Below are 21,600 nucleotides of genomic sequence, written 5' to 3'. Positions count from 1 at the left end.
AACCCGCAGAGTCCCCTTAGCTCCTGCCAGGCGATTGATAGGTCTCGCAACCCGGCGTGGTCTCCCGACCTTTGGATGGCAAAAAGCGGCAGCCGAGATGTCCAATCACCAACAGCACCGTCAGCCAAACCCCTCCTTGAAGGGGAAAACAGTGCCCGCCTCCTCCGGACCTCGGGTGATGGGGGCGGGGCGACGCTCCCTTGCGCGCTGCCGTTACGCCGACGCACGGGTACGCCGGCCCCGCCACACGCTCGCAAGTGTGGTTTCCGGCGGGAGCGCGGACTCAGGGGGAGAGGGGAGTTTGCGGCTCGGGTCCTGGAGCTGACTGAGGGCTGGGCTGCCCTCTGGTACCAGCCGGAATGCCTCACTTGGAAAACACCGTGCTTTGTCGCGAGTCCCAAGTGTCCATCTTGCAGTCCCTGTTTGGAGAGGTATTGTGGTCAAACTACCTTTTCTCTTCCAAATTCTGGAGGCAAACATTTCCGTGGTCTTGCGACGTGTTCTCAATTTTCAGTCTTCGTGTTTGGATTGAGGGGCAGGCAAGAATCCATTTTTTTTGCATTGAGGAAAGGGTTGTTGTAGGTCTACCCCACACCTCCACCCGAAGTAACTTCTGATTAGTCCCCTTTAAAAGAACGGCCCGGGCAGGACCGGCCGGCACCACAGGACGTTGGCCCAGGATGCGTTCTTTTACTAAAATACGCCACGCTTTTGAGATGGCGTTACCTTAAAGTAGCGACTGGAAGTTGCTTAGTATCTTACCCCAGCTGAAAAAGATTTTACGTAACAGGTGTGTTGGCAGTGTTATTTTTTCCCCGGTGTAAGTTCGCACGTTTCACTGAGGTGTTCGGTGTAAGTCAAGCGTCGGTGTAGGTGGTGGTTATCGAGCCCAGAGAGGGCCAGGGCGGGCTTCAGGTTTAAAACTTGAGCGGCTTTTCCAGAATTGCAGAAGCCTTGAAGAGATCTTGTCTAGAACTCTTGACGAGCAGTTCAGGTGACGCCTGAAAGAAGAGGTTGAGTAAGTGTCTTTGAATGGACACAGCTAGGGACTCCTTTTCACGGGCAGGAGGTAGCATTCACCAGTTCAAAACTTCCAGCTATTTTTGTTTATGTTCTGGTGGCCTGTGGTGAGCCTTTTGCTTCAGCCTTAGACATGGAGTTAAGTCAGTCAGACTTGGGTCTTCTTTCCTGTGAGGAGAGTAAATGAGAGTTTAGGCGCAATACTTGTTATCTTTCCTTCCCACCCATCTTCTGGTTTGCTTCCTTAAGTACTTTGAGTACTTGCATCCGACTAAAAATGTTGGATGGCATTCTGAGTCTGAAGTATTAATGGAGAACTCCGTCCTTCCTGTAAAAGTGCATAGTAGTTAGGGAAGTAAGAGGTCAATGACTGCATCCTCAGTATTCTAGTTATAATGCTTTCAGTTAGAGTTATCCGTATCATCACTGAAATATTTTCTCGGTTATACTCTTTGCATTCCTTCCTTGGAGATGATCTAAAACCAGATCACTCCCAACTAGAGCCGTCCTCCAGAAAAAAGAATATTGACAAATAGAGATGACTAGTCTTGGTTTAGTGTTGATCACAGAAAGGGTTTCGATCTTTACTCTTACTGCACATCACGTTTAACAATATTAATACCACTTTTCTTCAAGGTGTGGTGTGCATGTGGGAGATGCAGAAACTGAGAAAACCCTTTTTTTCTAAGCAGATTCATTTATTTGCTCAACAGATATTTACTGAGCACCTTCTTTGTGTTAGGCACTGTGCTGGATCCTGGCTAATTAGAGTTTATTAAGGAGATTTATGAGGGTGAAAGGTTAAGTAACAGTGCAAGAGTTCAATACAATTCTAGGTAGCCATAGGGTGGAATATTACTAAGCAACAAATAGTGGATGTAGACCAGTGTGGCAGGATTTCAGAAAAGGAGTGTTTTAGTGTAGCTTGGAAATATTTCCTGAAGGATGTCTTGACCTTCTTTTTAAAGATGAACTATAATATTTGGATAGCAGAGATGTTCAGCAAGCATGGGTTAATTCTTGGGATAGCATTTTTGAGCCATTTACAGGATAGGTATAAACATAAAAAAAGGATTAATATACAAAAACATCCATCGTAAGTCTCCTTTGGGGCTGCTTTCGCATATGCTATTAGAAAGTTTTCTCCTGTATAAATCTAAGTCCCTGATTTGTCTTGCAAAAGGAAATGTGTAACTTAGTGGCCAGAATGTAATAGATGTTTAATAAATAATAATGCTAATAATTATTTAATTAATTAAAATAAAACATACGTATAGTGAATATATAAATAATAATAAACACATGACTATTATTGTGGTGGTAGATTATGATCATAGAGATTCTGCTTTCTTGTGGAAATTGCATCATCCTATATTCTTGTAATTCTTTTGTTTTTAAGATTTTATTTATTTATTTGACAGACAGAGATCACAAGTAGGCAGAGAGGCAGGCAGAGAGAGAGGGGGAAGCAGCCTCCCTGCTGAGCAGAGAGCCTGACGTGGGGCTCTATTCCAGGACCCTGAGATCATGACCTGAGCCGAAGGCAGAGGCTTAACCCACTGAGCCACCCAGGCGCCCCATCTTGTAATTATTTTTTAAAACAAGTGCATCCCACTAGACTGTCCCACTTCCACAGCAGATTTTGTCTTTAACAGGTATTTGTACTCTTCAGTGCATTATGGTTTTCAGCATTTGATAGGTGTTTAATAAATGAATGAAACATATTTGTAGTATTAAGGAGTCCAAGAGAGGGGCTATTTGACAATCTTTACTTTTTACTGGACAGCTGACTCTTAACATTTATCCTGAGGTTCTTGGGAATATGTGTGTTGAAACACACGATATATAGATTTTTTTGTTTGATTTGATGAAATGTGTACATTTAGGCTAGGGTAAATATAGTATGCATAATTTAAAAGTTTTCTGTTAAGTTTTCCTAAAAAGAGAGGACTCTTGAAATTTCTTCCAACTCTGTGATTATGTATGCTTTGTTTAATATGTGTAATGAAATTGCAGCATGTGAGATTAGATAATCCAAAAAATTAAGATAAAAATGGATTATGGTTAAAGTTATTCTTGAAAAATCTTTGCAGTCTATGTATTTGAAAATACAAGAGTTCAGACATATAAACCTGCACAGTAATAAAAAGTATAAATACATACATAATATATATAGTGTGTGTGTGTGTATATATATATATATATATATAGTGTTATATAGGTAATCTATACTAAGTATGCCAAGTACAGTTTTTCAGACATTTAATTTAACAGAGAAAGTGCTTAGAATTGAATTCAGGTAAGTTCAAAGTGTAATCTTGGATCCATTGTGTGGTCACTATTGAAATAATTTGGATTGAATATTTTACTTTGCCATGTAAAACTTTCTCATGAGTTGATAATTATTTACTGTTTTGTATGTGCTGACTAATACTTGTCTTTTCTCTCTTAGAGGCATCATTTCAGCTTTCCATCAATTTTTATTTATGGACATACTGCCAGTGGAAAGACCTATGTAACACAAACTTTGTTGAGAAGTTTAGAGGTAAGAATAACTGTTAACTGATTTTTTTTTTTTTTAAACCTCGTAGATTCCTAGAAATGGGAGGAATCTGGGAGATTTAGTATAGTTTACCTTTCTCCGAAGGGATATCTTCTACTATATGAAATATTTCTGACCAGTTTTTGTTTGAGATATTGTAGACTCTAGTTCATCAGGGAATAGGGGTAAAAAAGGACAGCAAATGTTAGTGAAACTGACTAAGAGATAGATATAAGGTAGCCTTAGTTATATTATTACTCTGAAAGAGAAAGAAAAGCTTTGCTCTTGGGTGAGATTTGTGGACTATCACTAAAAATAGTTATAAATATCACTAAAAATAGTTTTAAGTTTCATTATTTGTGCTAGATGCCAAATTTATCTTCCTCAGAATGAGTAGCACTACTTTTGTGATTTCATTTTGAGAACAGACTATATTTGTAATCAAGTCTTTGTTTCCTGTTACTTCTGGAATTAACCTCCATTTTGATCTCTAAATAAAGAGCTAGCTTAATCCTCATAGGAGGATTACTGTGGTTTCAAATTCTTAAAATTCTTTTTGATCTAGGTTTATTTATCATTAGAATATTATCTAATTAGTTATTAGTATGAAATTCCTACTAAGAATTTTAAAATGTACTTGGGTTTCTTAATAATTCTCAGAGTAAAGTACATATTAGCTCTGAATCTCTGTAGGAAACAAATGACAAATTCAAATAATTGAAGTGAGTTTAATGAAGGTACTGTTGTACAAAGGTTGAAAAAATGTTAAGGGAACCATCAAGAGACGATAAAGCACTAAGAGCTTTTACTCCCCCTACACCTGAATGGACTGAGGGAAGTAGCTGATACCAGATCACTGTAAGAGCTATAGTCTTAGATGGGGAGGGCTGCCCAGCTGGAGCTGTGGCCTTTGGTAGAAGAATGTAGCTGTGGTGGAACTACAGGGCCACTGAGGGATAAGGGATGAGTTAAGGGAATATTCATTTTGTTTCTTCTTACTGCTCTCTTTTAAGCTCCTGGTTCTTCTTGTTGACTGAATCCAACCAGAGCCAGAATATAAGAGAGTCTAGGTGATGCAGTCTGTAGTGGTCAGCCTCCTGGGGTACAGAGCAGGTTGGGGAATGGAGGGATGTAGGACACCTAGGGAAGATCCAACAGAGCCGTGACCATATATGAGGGTTTTCTTTTCTATTTACACGTTTTTAAAATTTTTGTTTTTCAGCTCCCACATGTCTTCGTGAATTGTGTTGAATGCTTTTCTTTGAGGCTGCTTTTGGAACAAATTTTAAACAAATTGAATCATCTCAGTTCTTCAGAGGGTAACTGTTCTACTCAAATAACCTGTGAAACATTTAATGATTTTGTTCGCTTGTTTAAACAAGTAACCAAAGCTGAAAGTCTCAAGGATCAGACTGTATATATTGTGAGTAATTTAATTTCATTATACCGTCTATTTGGAAACTGCTTATTAGGTCAATTTCTGTATATTTGTTTCAAGTCTCATTGTGTGTATTGCACTATACAAAGGTACTTTTGGGATACAAAATATGTTTTAGATGTATTTCTTAACCAAAGGGAACTTCAGTTTAATGGAAGAGTTTCGACATGTACTACATGTGACTGTGTGCGGTGTATGATGAGTGATAACCATGAAATGCAAAACACGAACTTAGGCATGTGTGGTACAGCTTCATGAGGTGATAACATTTGAGATAGACTTAAAGGATGATTAAAGGATTATAGGAGGAAACTGAAGAAGGGGATTTCAGATGGTAGGAATTATGTAAGGAAGTCATGCAGATGCATTGGAGGCCAGGGAATGCAAATAGTCCAGTATTAGTGGGTAACAGTGGATGAGGGGAGAAAAAATCTAGGAAGGTAGGTGAGGCAAATCATGGAGTATCTTGAAAACTCTACTAACGTGAAACTTTACTAACGTCATTTTCTAGGCAGTGAGGAGGTAGGGAAGATTTTAGAGCAACAAATCTGTTTCAGGAAGATTATTCTGTAAATCATATTAAATAGATGGATTGGGGGCTGATGGTGACAGACCGAAGTCTTAAAGTTGGCATTCAGGGTCTTATTGCTATTTAAATTAGAGGAAATTTGGGCCTGGGCTAGACTTGGAGCAGGCGATGCAGAGAGGAATGGAAAAGACCATGAAGGTCAAATTTTTCAGTTGTGCATGGAGTAGAGGTTTGTGGGGGAAGATGAATCATTTGATTTTGGGGTGGCTAAGTCTGAATTGTAGTTGTTACATCAATGTGAAAATGATTATCCGACAACTGAAAATGTGTAATGTGTTTTTTTTTTTTAGTGGATTTGTTTATAATACTTTAGCTGTTTTTAAAAAAAAATTATTACTTCTGGAATTGGAATTAAATTTTAATAGAATGCCTTATTATAACAGCTAAGTTGTAAACTTACTGAAGGGACGAGATCTTATGCATTCTTGCATCTCCTGATATGTGTAAAACAGTTCCTTCCACATTTTAGTTTCATTCATTTATTTATTCAGCAAATAACTCCCGGGCACTTCCTATATGCCAGACACTATTTTAGATACTGGAGATAGAACATGGAACAATATAGAGTCTCTGCCCTCCTGTAGTTTATAGTGTAGTTGCGGAAGATCGATAAAAACAAGTTAGTATGTAGGATGTCAGTTATGTTAATAGAGTAAGGGAGAATCACTTGGGTGGGGGAGAGTAGTTACTTTTCTAAAATAGAGAAGAGAGAGAATATCTCACTGAGATAATGATGGCTGAGCTGAGATCTGAGGAGCAAGGAAGGAATTGAGCAAGCTACGAAGAATGGTGAAAAAAGAGTATTCCAGGTAAAGAGATTTACATAAGACTACATACACTGGAACATACTTTGTGTATTCAAAGAATACCAAGGAGGCCATTGTGGCTGGAATAGTTCAAGTACGGGGGAGAGTAGTAATGTTGAGAATCAAATGAAGAGTGCGAGGATAGAAGCATGCAGGCTAATGTTACAGTTTGAATTGTTTTGTCTAAGAATTCATATGTTGAAGTTCTAGCCCCTTGTACCTCGGAATGACCCTATTTGGAAATGGGGTCATTGCAGTTCTAATTAATTAAGTTGAAGTTGTACTAGAGTAGTTTGGACCCCTAACTTAATATGACTGGTGTCCTTATAAAAAGAGGAAATTTGGGTATAGATATGCACAAAGGGAAGATACCACATAAAGATTGGAGTATGCTGCCACAAGCACCTTTGGAGGAAGCATGGCCCTGCCAACACCTTGATATTGGACTTCTAGTTTCTGGAACTGTGAGATAATAATTCATTTCTGTAGTTTAAGTCACCCTGCTTGTGTGACTTTTTTATGGCAGCTGTAGGAAATGAATAAAACTAGTTATGAGGCATTTATTATAATTTAGGCAAAACATCATGTTGGCTTAGGCCAGGGTAGTAGCAGTAGATGTGGTAAGAAGTGGTCTCAGTATATTTTGACAGAATTTCTGATAGATTGACTATAGAGGAGGAGAGAAAGAGCAAAGTTAAGGGCAACTCAGAAGTTTTTTGTGCACTTGAAAGGATGGAGTTGTCATATTCTTAGTGGAGAAAACTACAGTGGGAGGTCTTCTTGGGTAGGGAAGGAGTGATCAGGAATTTGGTTCAGGGCACGTTAAACCCGAGTACAGAAGTTCAGTTGGCACTTGGAGACTATAGTCTTAGGTCAAGAGGGGCCCATTGTGGAGATAGGATTTCAGAGTATAGAGGTAGTAGTTCTTAAAGCTATGAGACCATTAGGTCACCAGGAGAGCGAGTGAGTTAGAAGAGAGGTGAGTCCAAATGCCTCAGCCTTGTGGCAGTTTCTTGGTTATGGGATGAGGAGATGAAGAAGAATGAATGAGGACAGAGAAGAAATCAATGATGTATAAAGAAAATTTGAATAAGTGCCGTGTCTTGGAAATCTTGCTACTCTGCCCCTTTCTTGGTCCTTTGATTAGGGAGAGCAGGGTTTTGTTGGGACTTTTTTGATTTATGCTCATTAGCCTTTCTATGTTGCTGATTTCTTCAGCCCCACGTGTGCTGTGTGAGGCAAAAAGACAGCTGAGGCAATACACCCTCTGAAGTGAGTTGTCATTCTTCTGCTCTTAAGGTCCCTAGCTGTTCTGTCTTCTACCTTTCAGAGCCCTGTTTGTTTTATATATAATATTCAAGGTTCTTAGTTTTACTTAGCAGAAGGAATAGGAAAAAATACGTCTACTCCCATCTTCGGAGGTAGAAGTCTTATTTCTTTTAAAACACAAGTGCGTGAGTGTATTCTTATACAGCTACTATTTTTTTTTAAATATTTTATTTGTTTGTTTGTTTATTTATTTATTTGAGAGAGAGCATGAGAGGGGAGAAGGTCAGAGGGAGAAGCAGACTCCCCAAGGAGCTGGGAGCCTGATGCAGGACTTGATCCGAGGACTTCGGGATCACGACTTGAGGCAAAGGCAGTTGCTTAACCAACTGAGCCACCCTGGCGCCCCTACAGCTACTCTTAATATAGTTCCGCACCATTACCTTGATTTATGCCAAGGCAACTCTAACCCACTATTACTTGCACCATCATTGCAAATATCAACATGGTGAAAAGGGCAAAAAATGTTTCAGTATTATTATGAAAATAGTTTTGACTTTGCCAGCCTTTTGAAAGGATATCTGGGACACCCTTCCCACCCCCCAGGGGGCCACAGACTATACCTCAAAAACCAGTGTTCTAAGTAATAAATTTACGCTTTTAATGAGATAAGGTAGGAAACAGGATCACTGGTGGAGAGGAATTTAAGGAATTTATCAGAAGGGGGACATTAATGTGGGTTTTGAAATATCCAAAAATATTGGAGTTATATTAGGGAAGTGTTAGTAAGAAACTGTAATGTTTAAAGAATGAGGAGGAATGACCTCAGTATATGTGGGTGACAACAGGGAGAGTTTCAAAGCTGAATGTCTTTAGGTAGGAGGGAAAATGAATAGTCTATAAATAGCCTTGATGAGTAAGTAGGGCCCTACTCATTTTTCAGATCTGTTGGATAGAAGTTAGGTATTCAGTAAGTACTTGTTAGTTGGCTAAACATTAAACATTAAGTGTGAGAAAGTTTGCAGGTGTTTAGTGTGGGACGTTTTTTAGAGTACATCTATAGGCAGGTCAGCTATGTAATATATATGAATTGGTAAGATTCAATACTTAATTACAGAAAGGTAGCTGAGAATGTTTTCTAGTCAGTAAACCAGCTTGCAAATTAAGTCTATTAGAATGCCTTTGTGTAAATTATTAAGATAAATGTTTGAATCTGAATTAAAATTTTTACTTCTCTGAATGTTATCTGATAATTGCTTTTGAAGAAGGATCATTTATTAGAATATCATAAAATCATTAATTATGGTCGGTTAACTAAACTAGAAGAATGAACTATTAATTTATTGTTTCAGCTTTGTTTTTTGCATTAGAATGGACATAAAAATGGGCCAATTATTTTAATTAACCTGTGTCCTGGATTAAAGAGTTACTTAAATGGAGATTGATGGGGAGATTGCATAATTGCATAGTGGAGAAAGTAATTAATATCTTTTGAGCAGTAAATGATTTTAGCTTTATTTTGTCTAATTAGGAGTGAAATATCTTAAGCTGATTACTCATAGATTGTTTAAGTCTGTCTGTTAATCAATAAAACATAAAGAAATTTGGACTACTTAGAGAAACAATATCATATTCTTTGCATTTTAATTTTATTCCTAATTTAAATGATTATAGTTTCCAATAAGATTTACTAACAAAGTGTAAATTAAAAAAAAAAATAGCTTTTTTAAATTTCAGTTCTGAGAAGAAAATGTACAAGATGAACCTAGAACATTTTGCCATAATAGAAAGGGAACTATCAACTACAACTTGGGTCATTTCAAAAACATACAGAAGCTCATGTTTTGGAAGAATTAATGTTGTTAAAATATCCATAGTACCCAAAGCCATCTATATCCCTATCAAAATTCCAATGAAATTTTTCACAGAAATAGAGAAAACAATCCTAAAATATGTATGGAATCACAAAAGACGGAACAGCCGAAGCAATGTTGAGAAAGAAGAAAAACAGCTTGAGGCATTAATCTTCCTGATTTCAAACTATAGTGCAAAGCTATAGTAAAACAGTATGGTACTGGCATAAAAGTAGATGCATAAACCAATGGAACAAAATTGAGAGCACAGAAATAAATCTTTCCATATACATGTGGTCAACTAATATTTGGTAAGGAAACCAAGAATGCTCAGTGGGGAAAGGATAGTGTCTTCAAATAAATGGTGATGGGAAAATTGGATAGCCATATGCAAAAGAGTGAAGTTAGACCCTTATTTTACACGACTCATAAAAGTTAACTTGAAATGGATTAAAGAATTAACTGAAACCATAAAAACTCCTAGAAGAAAACATAGGGAAAATGTTATTTGACATTGGTCTTGGTAACAGGTTTTTATTATTTATTTATTTATTTATTTATTTATTGTAAAGATTTATTTGATAGAGTGTGTGTGCACACATGGAGGGGGGAAGGGGAGAGAAAGAGAATCTCAAGCACACTCCCAACTTGCTTGGAGTCCAGCGTGGGGCTCGATCTCTTGACCCTGAGATCGTGACCTGAGCCTATATCAAGAGTCAGACGCTTAACTGCCTGAGACACCCAGGCGCCCCAGCAATGGTTTTTTAAATATGATACCAAAAAACACAACAACAAAAGCAGAAATTAAAATTAGTGGGACTACATTGAACTAAAAACTTCTGCACAGCAAAAGAAACAATCACCCAAATGAAAAGGCAGTCTACACAATGGAAGAAGATAGTTGTAGTCATCTACTGAACAAGGGGTTAATATCCAAAATATATAAAGAACTCATGCAACTCAATAGCAAAAAAAAAAAAAAAAAAAAAAAATCTGGTTAGTAAATGGTCAGAGGACCTGAATAGACATTTCTCCAAAGAAGACATGCAAATGGCCACGTACATGAAAAGGTGCTCAACATCACTAATCATCAAGATAATGCAAACCAAAACCATGAGATACACTTCACATTTGTTAGAATGACTATCATCCAAAAGACAAGTATTGCCAAGGATATGGAGAAAAGGGAACCCTTGTGCATAGTGGTATAACCACTATGAGAAAAACAGTGTGGAGGTTCCTTAAAACATTAAAAGTAGAAATACCATGTGATTCAGCAGTCTCACTTCTGGATACATAAAAAAGGAGATGAAATTAGGATGTCAAAGAGCTATATGTGCATATTCATTGCAGTTTTATTCGCAATAGTTAAGACTGTGTGTGTGTGTGTGTATGTGTGTATACATACACAGTGGAATATTATTCAGCCATGAGAGGGAAATCCTGCCATTTGTGACAACATGGATAGACCTTGAGGGCATTATGCTAAGTGAAAGAAATCAGGCAGAGACACTTAATCATATGTGGAATATAAAAAGCCAAACTTAAGGAAACAAAGGAAAATGGTTGGTTACTAGAGGCTGTGGGATAAGGGAAGTGGAGAGATGTTGGTCAAAGAGTACAAGCTATTCTAATTATAAGATGAACAAGTTTTAGGGAATCTGTTGTACAACATAGTGGTTATAGTTATGCTATGCTGTGTTATATATACTTGAATGTTGCTAAGAGAGTAGAATAGATCTTAAATGTTCTTACCACAAAAAAGAAGTGATAATTATGTGAGGTGCTGGAGGTGTTAGCCAAAGCTATCATGGAAATCATTTTACAGTATATAAGTGTATCAAATCAACAGTTGCGTGCCTTATACTTATGCAGTGTTATAAGTTAGTTACATCTCAAAGCTGGGTGGTTATTAAAAGGATCCAGCAACTAGTCTGAAGAGGCTTCCACTGGCCAAACATGGTATAGTTTGGTTATCAAAAAAAACCCAATTCAGTAGATGGAGGTACATTACATGTGTTAAAACCCGTGAATTTGGGGTGCCTGGGTGGCTCAGTGGGTTAAAGCCTCTGCCTTCGGCTCGGGTCATGATCCCGGGGTCCTGGGATCGAGCCCCACATCGGGCTCTCTGCTCAGCGGGGAGCCTGCTTCCTCCTCTCTCTCTGCCTGATTCTCTGCCTACTTGTGATCTCTGTCAAATAAATAAATAAATAAATCTTTAAAAAAAAACCCATGAATTTATAATGATACTAAACAAGTATATAAAAAACACAAAACCTCAGTTTATTGTTTACCATGGGAGTTTCATTTACTAGGGCACAACAGTAGGCTGAATAATGGCCCCTGAGGATATTAGGTCCAAGTTCCTGGAACCTGTAAATGACCCTTCATTTGGAAAGAGGGCTTTTGCAAATGTGATTAAGGGTCTAGAGAAGGGTAGATTACCAGGTTTATCTGGGTGATCCCAAAACACAACCACAAATGTTTGTGTAGGAGAGAAGCAAAGAGAGGATTTGACTAAACCACACACACAGGAGGAGGCTAGGTGATGGAAGCAGAGGCAAGCAGAGAAGAGAAACTTAAAATTTTGATACTTGCCTTGAATTATCTAGTGGTGCAGCCACAAGCCAAAGAGTACTGGCAGCCACCAGCAGCCAAAAGAGGCAGAAAGGGGTGCCTGGGTGGCTCAGTTGGTTAAGAGACTGCCTTTGACTTAGATTATGATCCTTGAGTCCCAGGATTGAGTCCTGTATTGGGCTCCCTGCTCAGCAGGGAGTCTGCTTCTTCCTCTGACCCTCCCCCTCACTGTGTTCTCTCATTCTCTTTCAAATACATAAATTAATTAAAATTTAAAAAAAATTAAAAAGCAGAGAATGGATCCTACCTTAGAGCTGCTGGAGGGAGTGTGGCCCTGCGGACACCTTGATTTTGGCTCCATGAAACTGATTTCAGATTTAGGACATCCAGAACTGTGATGAGACACATTTTTAGTCTCTTCTAAGCTACCAAGTTTGTGTGGTAATGTTTTATAGCAACCATGGAAAACGAAAAGAGGCACAAACTTACCCTGAAAATTAGTAGATAAAAGGAAAGAATCAAGCATTTATCCCTTCTGTCCTGTGTGAACTTTATTTCTGAGTAACAACGTTCTTTCTAGAAAAATGTCTTCCAACAAATGCAGAAGGGATCATAGAAAATTAAGTTTTGCAATACCTAAGAAAGTTCTGGATGTAGGCAATGATCATCAATTGATGCAGAAATTATTTGGTGAAAGGCTGCTGGGGAGCTTTTTGATGGATGGATCAGTCTGACAATACCTGAACCTATCAATCAGTCTTAACATCACAGAGAGATAGCCAGGTGTTGTGTTCCTGCTGATGTGATTCAATAAGAAATACAGAGCACGATTTGTGAAGTATTCTTGACCAAAACTTGAACCTGAATCTGATCAAACCTCTAATTTATTGACTATTTTATAGGAAATATACTGTATATAAGAACATGTTAAATGATACTAAAGAAGTACAGTCAGCCAATTCAGGATTTGGGAAATTCTATGCAATGGATGACTGGTTTTCAACAAATACATAACAAAAAAGGAAGGGTCAGGGGAAATACTGTAATTTAAAGTTGACTAGAAGATAGATCAAATACAATAAGATTCAACATATGAACCTTTTTGGATCCTGAATCAAATAAATGAACTCTTCAGGAGACATTTTTGGGACAAGTGGGGAAATTTGAATTTGGTGTAATAACCATGTAATAATGATGTTAAGAAATATTGTTAAATTTTTTAGGCATGATAATGATACTGTGATTATGTTTTTTTTTTTTAAATGGGTCTTCATCTCTTAGAGCTGCATACTGACATATTTATAGATAGAGTGGTATGTCCAGGATTTGCTTTAATATAATCCAGTGAGATAGTGGAGGGGAAAAGTGGAGGAGTTTAGAAGAAATAAGTTTGACCATATGTTAATGTTTGTTGGGGTTGGATGAAATATATGTGTGGGAGTTACTGATCTCCCTGTTTTTCTGTATATTGTAAAATTTCCATAACGAAAAGTAAAAAGGGTTAGGTTATGAAGACCTTGATTTTATTGTTATGGACTAATGGATGACCTTTTGAAGCACCCCCCTTTTTTTTAACCTTTTTTATTTTTTATCAAGACTTCAAACACAGAAAGAGAATAATGTACTCCAATGAACTCATCACCCTGCTTCAGTTATTCTTAACATGGTCAAACTTGTGTCATCTTTACCTTGTACATTGTTCCCTGCATCATATTATATTATCCATAATAATATACATACGTTCTCTCTATATATCTATATACCTCATATATATGTTACCCATGAGTATATATGCTGTATCTGTATAGATGTATAGTATATATAGTATATATACTGTATATCTGTGAAAGAGAATTATCATTTAAAATAACGTATAGAGAAGTATCTTTTAAAATAACATAATACTAGTGGTTTTATAACTGTACAAAAATTTAACTTTTCTTTCATCAAATGGTATAAAAAAATGCATCCATTTATTTTTCTTGTATACCTAGTAAGATATCCTTAGAGCATTGATAGAATACCTAGAAAAGAAACCTTTTTAATGTATTTGTGATTTTCTATTTAGAAATTTAGGTTAAAATACATTGCAAGTAATCTTTTTTTTTTAATCTTTAATTTTTTAAAAAGATTTTATTTATTTATTTGACCGATGGATATCACAAGTAGGCAGAGAAGCAGGCAGAGAGAGAGGAGGAAGCAGGCTTCCTGCTGAGCAGAGAGCCTGATGTGGGGCTTGATCCCAGGACTCTGGGATCATGACCTGAGCCGAAGGCAGAGGCTTTAACCTACTGAACCACCCAGGCGCCCGAGTAATTTACTAATTTGACCTGCTTGAAATGTCTTCTACAAAATAAATACCAGTTAAAAATTAATTCACAGGTTACAATTTTTCTTTTTAACAGAGAAAATGCAAGCCTTGAATTGTGCATTATATAATGTTAACATTTTGTAGAAAGCTTTGTAAATTGATTTTGACACTTTTTTTTTTAAGGTTCTAGATAAAGCAGAATATCTAAGAGATATGGAAGCAAATCTTTTGCCTGGGTTTCTTAGATTACAAGAACTGGTAAGTTATGTATGAGAGTCTTTCACCCTATGAGATTGTCTTTGTCAAATTTTATCATTTTGTCCATCAGACAGGAGAGAAATGAATCTTAACATAATTTTAATTTGTATTTCTCTATTATGAATGTTGTTGAGCAATTTTTCCTAAGTAAAAGCAGTTTGTGACTTGGTAACATTTATTCTTTATTTTTGCTTTTTATTTCTAATTATGAAGTGAGTAATCCTGCTTTCTTTAAAGGTTTTAGGTGTTTGCTGGAGTAAATGGTGGGGGCCTAAACTTCAGACTTTCTGAAGAATTTTTAAATTTTCTTTTCAGTAATCTAGAAAAAGAATGGTATGTCCATTCTGGGTCTCTGGAGTTCTACCTCATGGCCAGTCAGTGTCAAAACTGGCTTTGTATTTCAATTTATAATTGTGTTGGCACTGAATAGTATTAATACTACTCTAATTGCCATGGACTAATGAGAAAAGAGTAGGGATGGATTTAATATGCATATGTGTCAGGTCAAAGCCAAATAATAGTAATATGGCAAATCAGGGTTTTGCAGAAGTTTGAATAAAGATAACTGGAGAGAGAATTCATTGTTCACCAATACCAATTGGTATAGGAATGCTAAACTCAAAAGAACTGTGGCTATTTCCTATTTGTACTATAATCACAAGTGAGCAAATATTTAGTTTGATCAAAACAATTTTGTTAATCATATTCAGTTACTGTTAATTTAAATTTTATAGTTTTGTATTTAACTTACAGGCTTACTTTTGTTTTTGTTTTATAATCCTATAAGTACTTTGAGCATAATTTATACCTACCTAGTTATAAAACTAGGTTTATGTCTGTGTTAAGTATTAAGTAATATTATAAAGAAAATTAATATTTGGAGAGACAGTGCTTACAGCATTTCCACCTTTGAAAAAGTTAACATTTACAACATTTACAATAACATATTATTGAAATTTGAGAAACTTTTAGAAGTTCACAGAGGCTTTCCAAGTGCTGTTGAAATCATTGTGTGCCTAAGGTCAATTCCTAAAATTCACTTTTAGTAATAGTATTGGGCGGGGGTGAGCTGTGAGAGAACAGGAGGAAAGACGGTTATAGCTCTTGGTAGCCGTCTTGGAAATTTCCTCACATAGTCTAGTCTTTGCTACTCTTGGCATTTTATCACCGAGGCTAGGAACCCATCTTCTTAGGGTAGGTGCCTCCTTCTTCATTTCTTTTTTCATTTTCTCTCTCTTTTTTAAAAAATTTATTCATTTTAGAGAGAGAGCGAGAGCATGCACTGCACGTGTTTGTGCTCATGAGTTGGGGGGAGAGGCAAAGGGAGAGAATCTTGAAGCAGACTCCCTGCTGAGCATGGAGCCGGAGTCTCAGTCCTGTCTCAGGACTCCTGAGATCTTGACCTGAGCTAGAACCAAGAGTCAGATGCTTAACCGACTAAGCCACCCAGACATCCCTCTTGTTTTGTGTTCTTGTGTTGCATTTGTGTTTTTTTTGTGCATACCTTCATCCACATACCTTCATCCCCATTGCTCTAGGATTCCCTGTCTGGTGTCAGAGTGCATTCTTGCTGTCCTCTTGCTCTTCCACTAAAGCTTACCTCGCTTTTTCCCCCTCATGCCTAGTAATGGTGATCATGCGTCCCTTCATAGTAGTTAGGCTTTTCACTTTTTTTTTAGTTGTAATTATGGAAACTGAAGAAAATGAAAAGATTCATAGTAATCTCAACTCTACCAGAAAAGAGAATTGTTTTGATTTTAAATTGCTTGATTTTTAAAAATGTATTTCATTTAGGAGAAATCCAGTAAAGGCATTTCATGGTTTTTTTCTGTTTGTTTGTTTTTTGTTTTTTTTTTTAAGATTTTGCTTATTTGAGGGGCTCCTGGTGGCTCAGTCATTAAGTGTCAGCCTTTGGCTCAGGTCAAGATCCCAGGGTCTTGGGATTGAGCCCCACATTGGGCTCCCTGCTCAGTGGGAACCCTGCTTCTTCCTTTCCCACTCCCCTTGCTTGTGTTCCCTCTCTCACCGTGTCTCTTTATGTCAAATAAATAAATAAAATCTTAAAAAAAAAGATTTAGTTATTTGAAGGAGAGAGAGTGCGTGCTCCTGTGTGCATGAGTTAGGGGAGAGATAGAGGGACAGAGAGAAGCAGGCTCTCCACTGAGTGGGGAGCCCAACACGGGGCGGGGCTCAGGGCTTGATCCCAGGACTTGAGATTATGACCTGAGCTGAAGTCAGATGCTTAACTGGCTGAGCCACCCAGGCACCCCAGCATTCCTTGTTTTTTATAGTAAATATTTATTTGATTAAAAAATATTTATTTGATTAAAATGAATTAAATATTTATTTGATTAAAATATTTATTTGATAAGTATTATTGTATATTGAAGGTAAGATCAGATAAGAATAGTACCAACTTAAAATTCTTTCAGATAAATATCTTCTCTTTTTTTATACCTATTTTTGAACTGATTTTATCAAATGCTTATAAATGATCAATGCTGTATGATCAAGATTTTATTTTTTTTAATTAATTTTTTTAAATTAACATATAATGTATTATTTGCTTCAGGGGTACAGGTCTGTGAATCATTGTCTTAGGCAATTCACAGTACTGACCATAGCACGTACCCTCCCCAGTGTCCATAACCCAGCCACCCTATCCCTTCCCCTCACTCCCCAGCAACCCTCAGTTTGTTTCTTGAGTTTAAGAGTCTCTTATGGTTTGTCTCCCTCCTGATCCCATCTTGTTTCATTTTTCTCTCCCTATCTCTATGACCCCCTGCCCTGCCTCTCAAATTCCTCATATCAGACAGATCGTATGGTAATTGTCTTTCTCTGATTGACTTATTTCCCTTAGCATAATACCCTCTAGTTCCATCCACATCGTTGCAAATGGCAAGATTTCTTTTTTTGATGACTGCATAGTATTTCATTTTATACACACACACACACACACACCCCTCATCTTCTTTATCTCTTCATCTGTTGATGGACATCTAGGCTCTTTCCATAGTTTGGCTATTGTGGACATTGTTGCTATAAACCCTGGGGTACACGTGCCTCTTCAGATCACTACATTTGTATCTTTAGGGTAAATACCCAGTAGTGTGATTGCTGGGTCGTAAGGTAGCTCTATTTTCAACTTTTTGAGGAACCTCCATGCTGTTTTCCAGAGTGGCTGCTCGAGCTTGGGTTCCCTCCAGAGTGTAGGAGGGTTCCCCTGTCTCCGCATCTTCGCCAACATCTGTTTTTTCCTGACTGGCTAATTTTAGCCATTCTGACTGGTGTAAGGTGGTATCTCACTGTGATTTGGATTTGTATTTTCCTAATGCTGAGTGATGTTGAGCACTTTTTCATGTATCTGTTGGCCTTTTGGATGTCTTCTTTGCAGAACTGTCTGTTCATGTCTTCTGCCCATTTCTTGATTGGATTATTTGTTCTTTGGTTGTTGAGTTTAATAAGTTCAGGATTGTATTTAGAACATACTTCTTTATCTCTATAGAAATAAATTCAAGGAGACAAAAAGCATTTGAAAGTAAAAATCTCTTCCTCTTTTTCATAAAGAAGCTAGATTTTTGTGGACTTATTAATATATTGAACTCAGCTGTCTTTGTTACCCAAAGAATGTTTTTTTAAGTAATGAAAATTGAAACATAAGATTACATATAAGTTAGGAATTAATAAATAGTAAATCACCATCAAAGTGTAGTCTAATTTACGTTTGGATCCTAAGAATAGGTTCAAACAAAACAGCTATCATGTCTGTTCTGTCACCTTGGGAGATGTCAAAAAAAAATGTGGGTATGTGTTGTGGTGAGTTCTGTGTATTGTGTAAGACTGATGAATCACAGACCTGTACCCCTGAAGCAAATAATACATTATATGTTAATAATAAAAAAGTGGGGAAAAATTAAAATCTGTGTTGAAAATGCAGAGGTGTGTCTACAGACAAATTTGAATTGGCATCATGAGGCATTTGCGGCCACTCTGTAGGACAGTATACATGTTGAGGTTGTTTTCTGAAGTGTTCATTTTGGTATACTGATAATACTTTCCAAATATACCTCAGAAGATGACTGTTAACTTTATAGTGGTGTTTTGTGTGTATATTTAACATTTTTAATGTATACTCAACATGTTGACTAGTTAGTGTGAAAATGTCTTTAAAAAAGTTTCCTAATATTATATGGTTATAAGTACAGCATATCTATTTTTCTTATTTCCTCTCTGGGTTCCTGTAGCTATTTTAGTGATGAGAGATGTACATTTTTTTGTTTATTGATTGAAAGTTAATGGTTTCTTTGAAAAGTCCCATAAAAGGATCTTGTCTTAATTATTAAGCAAATGTGTTTCTTAATTTCTGTAAAATAAACTGTCTGATTGTCCTAGCATTCATGGATAACCGAAATGTCGGTGAACCTGAAAGTTTTATGGAAATTCTAAGTAATTATGTATGAAAATTTGCAAGTGGATGAGCTCCTTGATTAGGTTTTATAAATAAGGCTTATTAATATGCAAATAACTTGTTATATGTTTGTAACTTTGCTGGGTTTATTTGAAAGAAAAATTCAAATGAAATTGTTGCTCTGATTAAGATTTTTAAATGCAGAGTTACTTTTATTTCTCTTTCTTTTACAGACTGACAGAAATGTGACTGTTCTGTTTCTCAGTGAAATTGTTTGGGAAAAGTTTCGTCCAAATACTGGGTGCTTTGAGCCATTTGTCTTGTATTTCCCTGATTATAGCATAGGTAAATTTTAAAACTTCATTTTGACAAATGATATTCACTAAAATAATTTTTGTTGTTTGAAAGATTAAGCTAGTATATTCAAATGAAATACTTTGATATCTTAATTTCTTCAGATTTGCTGCCAATCTCAAAATGTTATGTATCTGCAGTTACAGAGGTTTTATTTTGGAACTGTGAGGGGTTATTCTCATATAGTTATTAAAATTTTTTGAATGAATATTCTTCACATATTTGTACTAATGGTGTATTTTCATATTTTTTAGTGAGTATAGTAAGATGTATATATTGTGATGTTGACATCCATACAAGTAAGAGCCAGACTGGGTTGGCAAAGCACATTTAAATTGTATGGAAATTTTAATTTACCATTTATTTGTGTTATGTATCTTTTAACTTTGTAAATCTCATTTATTTATTTTTTCTTTTAAATTTTTTAATTTATTTGACAGAGATCACAAGTAGGCAGAGAGGCAGGCAGAGAGAGAGAGAAAGGGAAGCAAGCTCCCTGCTGAGCAGAGAGCTGGATGTGGGGCTCCATTCCAGGACCCTGGAATCATGACCTGAGCCAAAGGCAGAGGCTTTAACCCACTGAGCCACCCAGGCGCCCCTCATTTTATTTTTCATTAGTGTTCATCTTATAGTACCAATTATTAGGCCTTGTGTTTCTTATTTCTTTTTGGTTTGATTTTAAATTGATCGATTGATTTTACAGTGGTGTTTTGTGTGTGTATTTAACGTTTATATTTAACATTTTAATGTTAAATGTATTTAATATTTAAATTTCATAGATCTTGATTATTTTTGTCTTTGGAAGAACACTGGAGCCTTTTGTGTTGCTGAATATTGTGTTGTCACTATACAAATACGATGCTTCTGATTCAGAGTTTAAGTGTGAAGCCTAAAGTGGTTAGCAGGCTATGAAAAAATGCATTCCTTGACCTTGGCCTCATTAACACTAGCCCTCTGAACTAATCAGCTGTAAACATTCATTGTTAGGGTAAACACATTTTTGCGTATTTACACGGGAAGAGCAATCAAATGACACCTTGCCTTAGCTAATTTACTGAAATAGAAGAAAGGTACCTAAAATAGATGAAGGGAGCCCTGATTTTCAATAGCTTCTCTTCCATGAAAATTGCAAAATAGGAAGAAGAGAAAAGGGTAGGAAGAAAAGGAATAAATCAAAGGATCTCATTAAAAAAATTCCTTTGTACCTTTGTCATCACTGTTTAGAGTTAACTTTTTTCATGACCCATTTAGGGTTTAAGTACTGAAAAACTCTTTAGAATTTAAGGAAATTATTTTTTTTAAAAGCTGATTTTCTATTAGTGGCATTACAGTATGATATAATTGTAGAATTTGATTTAAAATTTTAGAAAGTAAAGATACAAAGCATCGTAGATGGAGAAAATTTGGGGACATATTTAAATAATAAAAGTGATCTTGCCAGTTTCAGAGAGTATAGACTACTAGGTTTTTGAAAAGTATATAATAATGGAGCTACGTTTAATCTGATGATTTAATTCAGGGCCTTCTACATACCAAGATTTTTTAAAAAAACAAAACACCATAATCCCATAGAAAGGCATTCAAAAAGGAAACATTAATTGATAAACCAAATTGTAGTTAGGTAAGCATGGAACCTGAGTAAAGGGATAATCTTAGTGGCTAATGTCATCCAATCATAACTTGATACATACACCATTTATAAGAATATGGTATTTCATGTTCAGGATCCCCGCGCTCTTAGCAGTGACCACTGGGGGCCCAGTTTGGAATTCTTGTTTCTGATCTCTACCACATGCAGACTACTCCTCTTTTGGTAAAGCATTTTTTTCTTTAACCCTGGTGGATTTACAATGTACTTCATCAGCTTTTTGGTTTGGTGTAGTTGTTGTATCATTCAGGAAAAGTTATGCTCCAATAAATATCTAAATACCTCAGTGACTTATAGTTTCCCGTCTCACAACCTTTGTGCTGTATTTGTCCCGTGTTTTACTTTTACATTTATTATAAACCACATATTTTTAAAAAAGATTTTATTTGAGAGAGAAAGGGGGTGGCGAAAGGAGAGGGAGAGAGAGAATCTCAAGCAGACTATGTGCCGAGCACAGAGCCCAATTTAGGGCTTGAGTTCATGACCCTGAGATCATGACCTGAGCTGAAATGAAGAGTTGGACACTTAAC

General features: G+C 36.5%; 1 protein-coding gene across 6 annotated transcripts in view; it reads left to right on the top strand.

Annotated features, from left to right (window-relative positions):
• Nucleotides 1–261: 261 nt before the first annotated feature.
• ORC5 (origin recognition complex subunit 5) overlaps nt 262–21,600 on the top strand; it is a 98,266-nt gene continuing 76,927 nt past the window's right edge. For all 6 annotated transcript variants that reach the window (XM_032873316.1, XM_032873320.1, XM_032873317.1 and 3 more), the window contains exons 1-5: nt 262–431; nt 3,473–3,565; nt 4,785–4,985; nt 14,586–14,660; nt 19,302–19,413. In XM_032873316.1, coding sequence (XP_032729207.1) covers nt 360–431; nt 3,473–3,565; nt 4,785–4,985; nt 14,586–14,660; nt 19,302–19,413 — 553 coding nt within the window. In that variant the 5' untranslated portion in view covers nt 262–359. The remainder of the gene's footprint in view (nt 432–3,472; nt 3,566–4,784; nt 4,986–14,585; nt 14,661–19,301; nt 19,414–21,600) is intronic.

The sequence above is a fragment of the Lontra canadensis genome, unplaced genomic scaffold (assembly GCF_010015895.1).
Source record: "Lontra canadensis isolate GAN:19392208 unplaced genomic scaffold, GSC_riverotter_1.0 scaffold48, whole genome shotgun sequence".
Lineage (NCBI taxonomy): Eukaryota > Metazoa > Chordata > Mammalia > Carnivora > Mustelidae > Lontra > Lontra canadensis.
The sequence above is the reverse complement of the archived record's forward strand: the minus strand, read 5'-3'. Positions and strand labels throughout refer to the sequence as shown.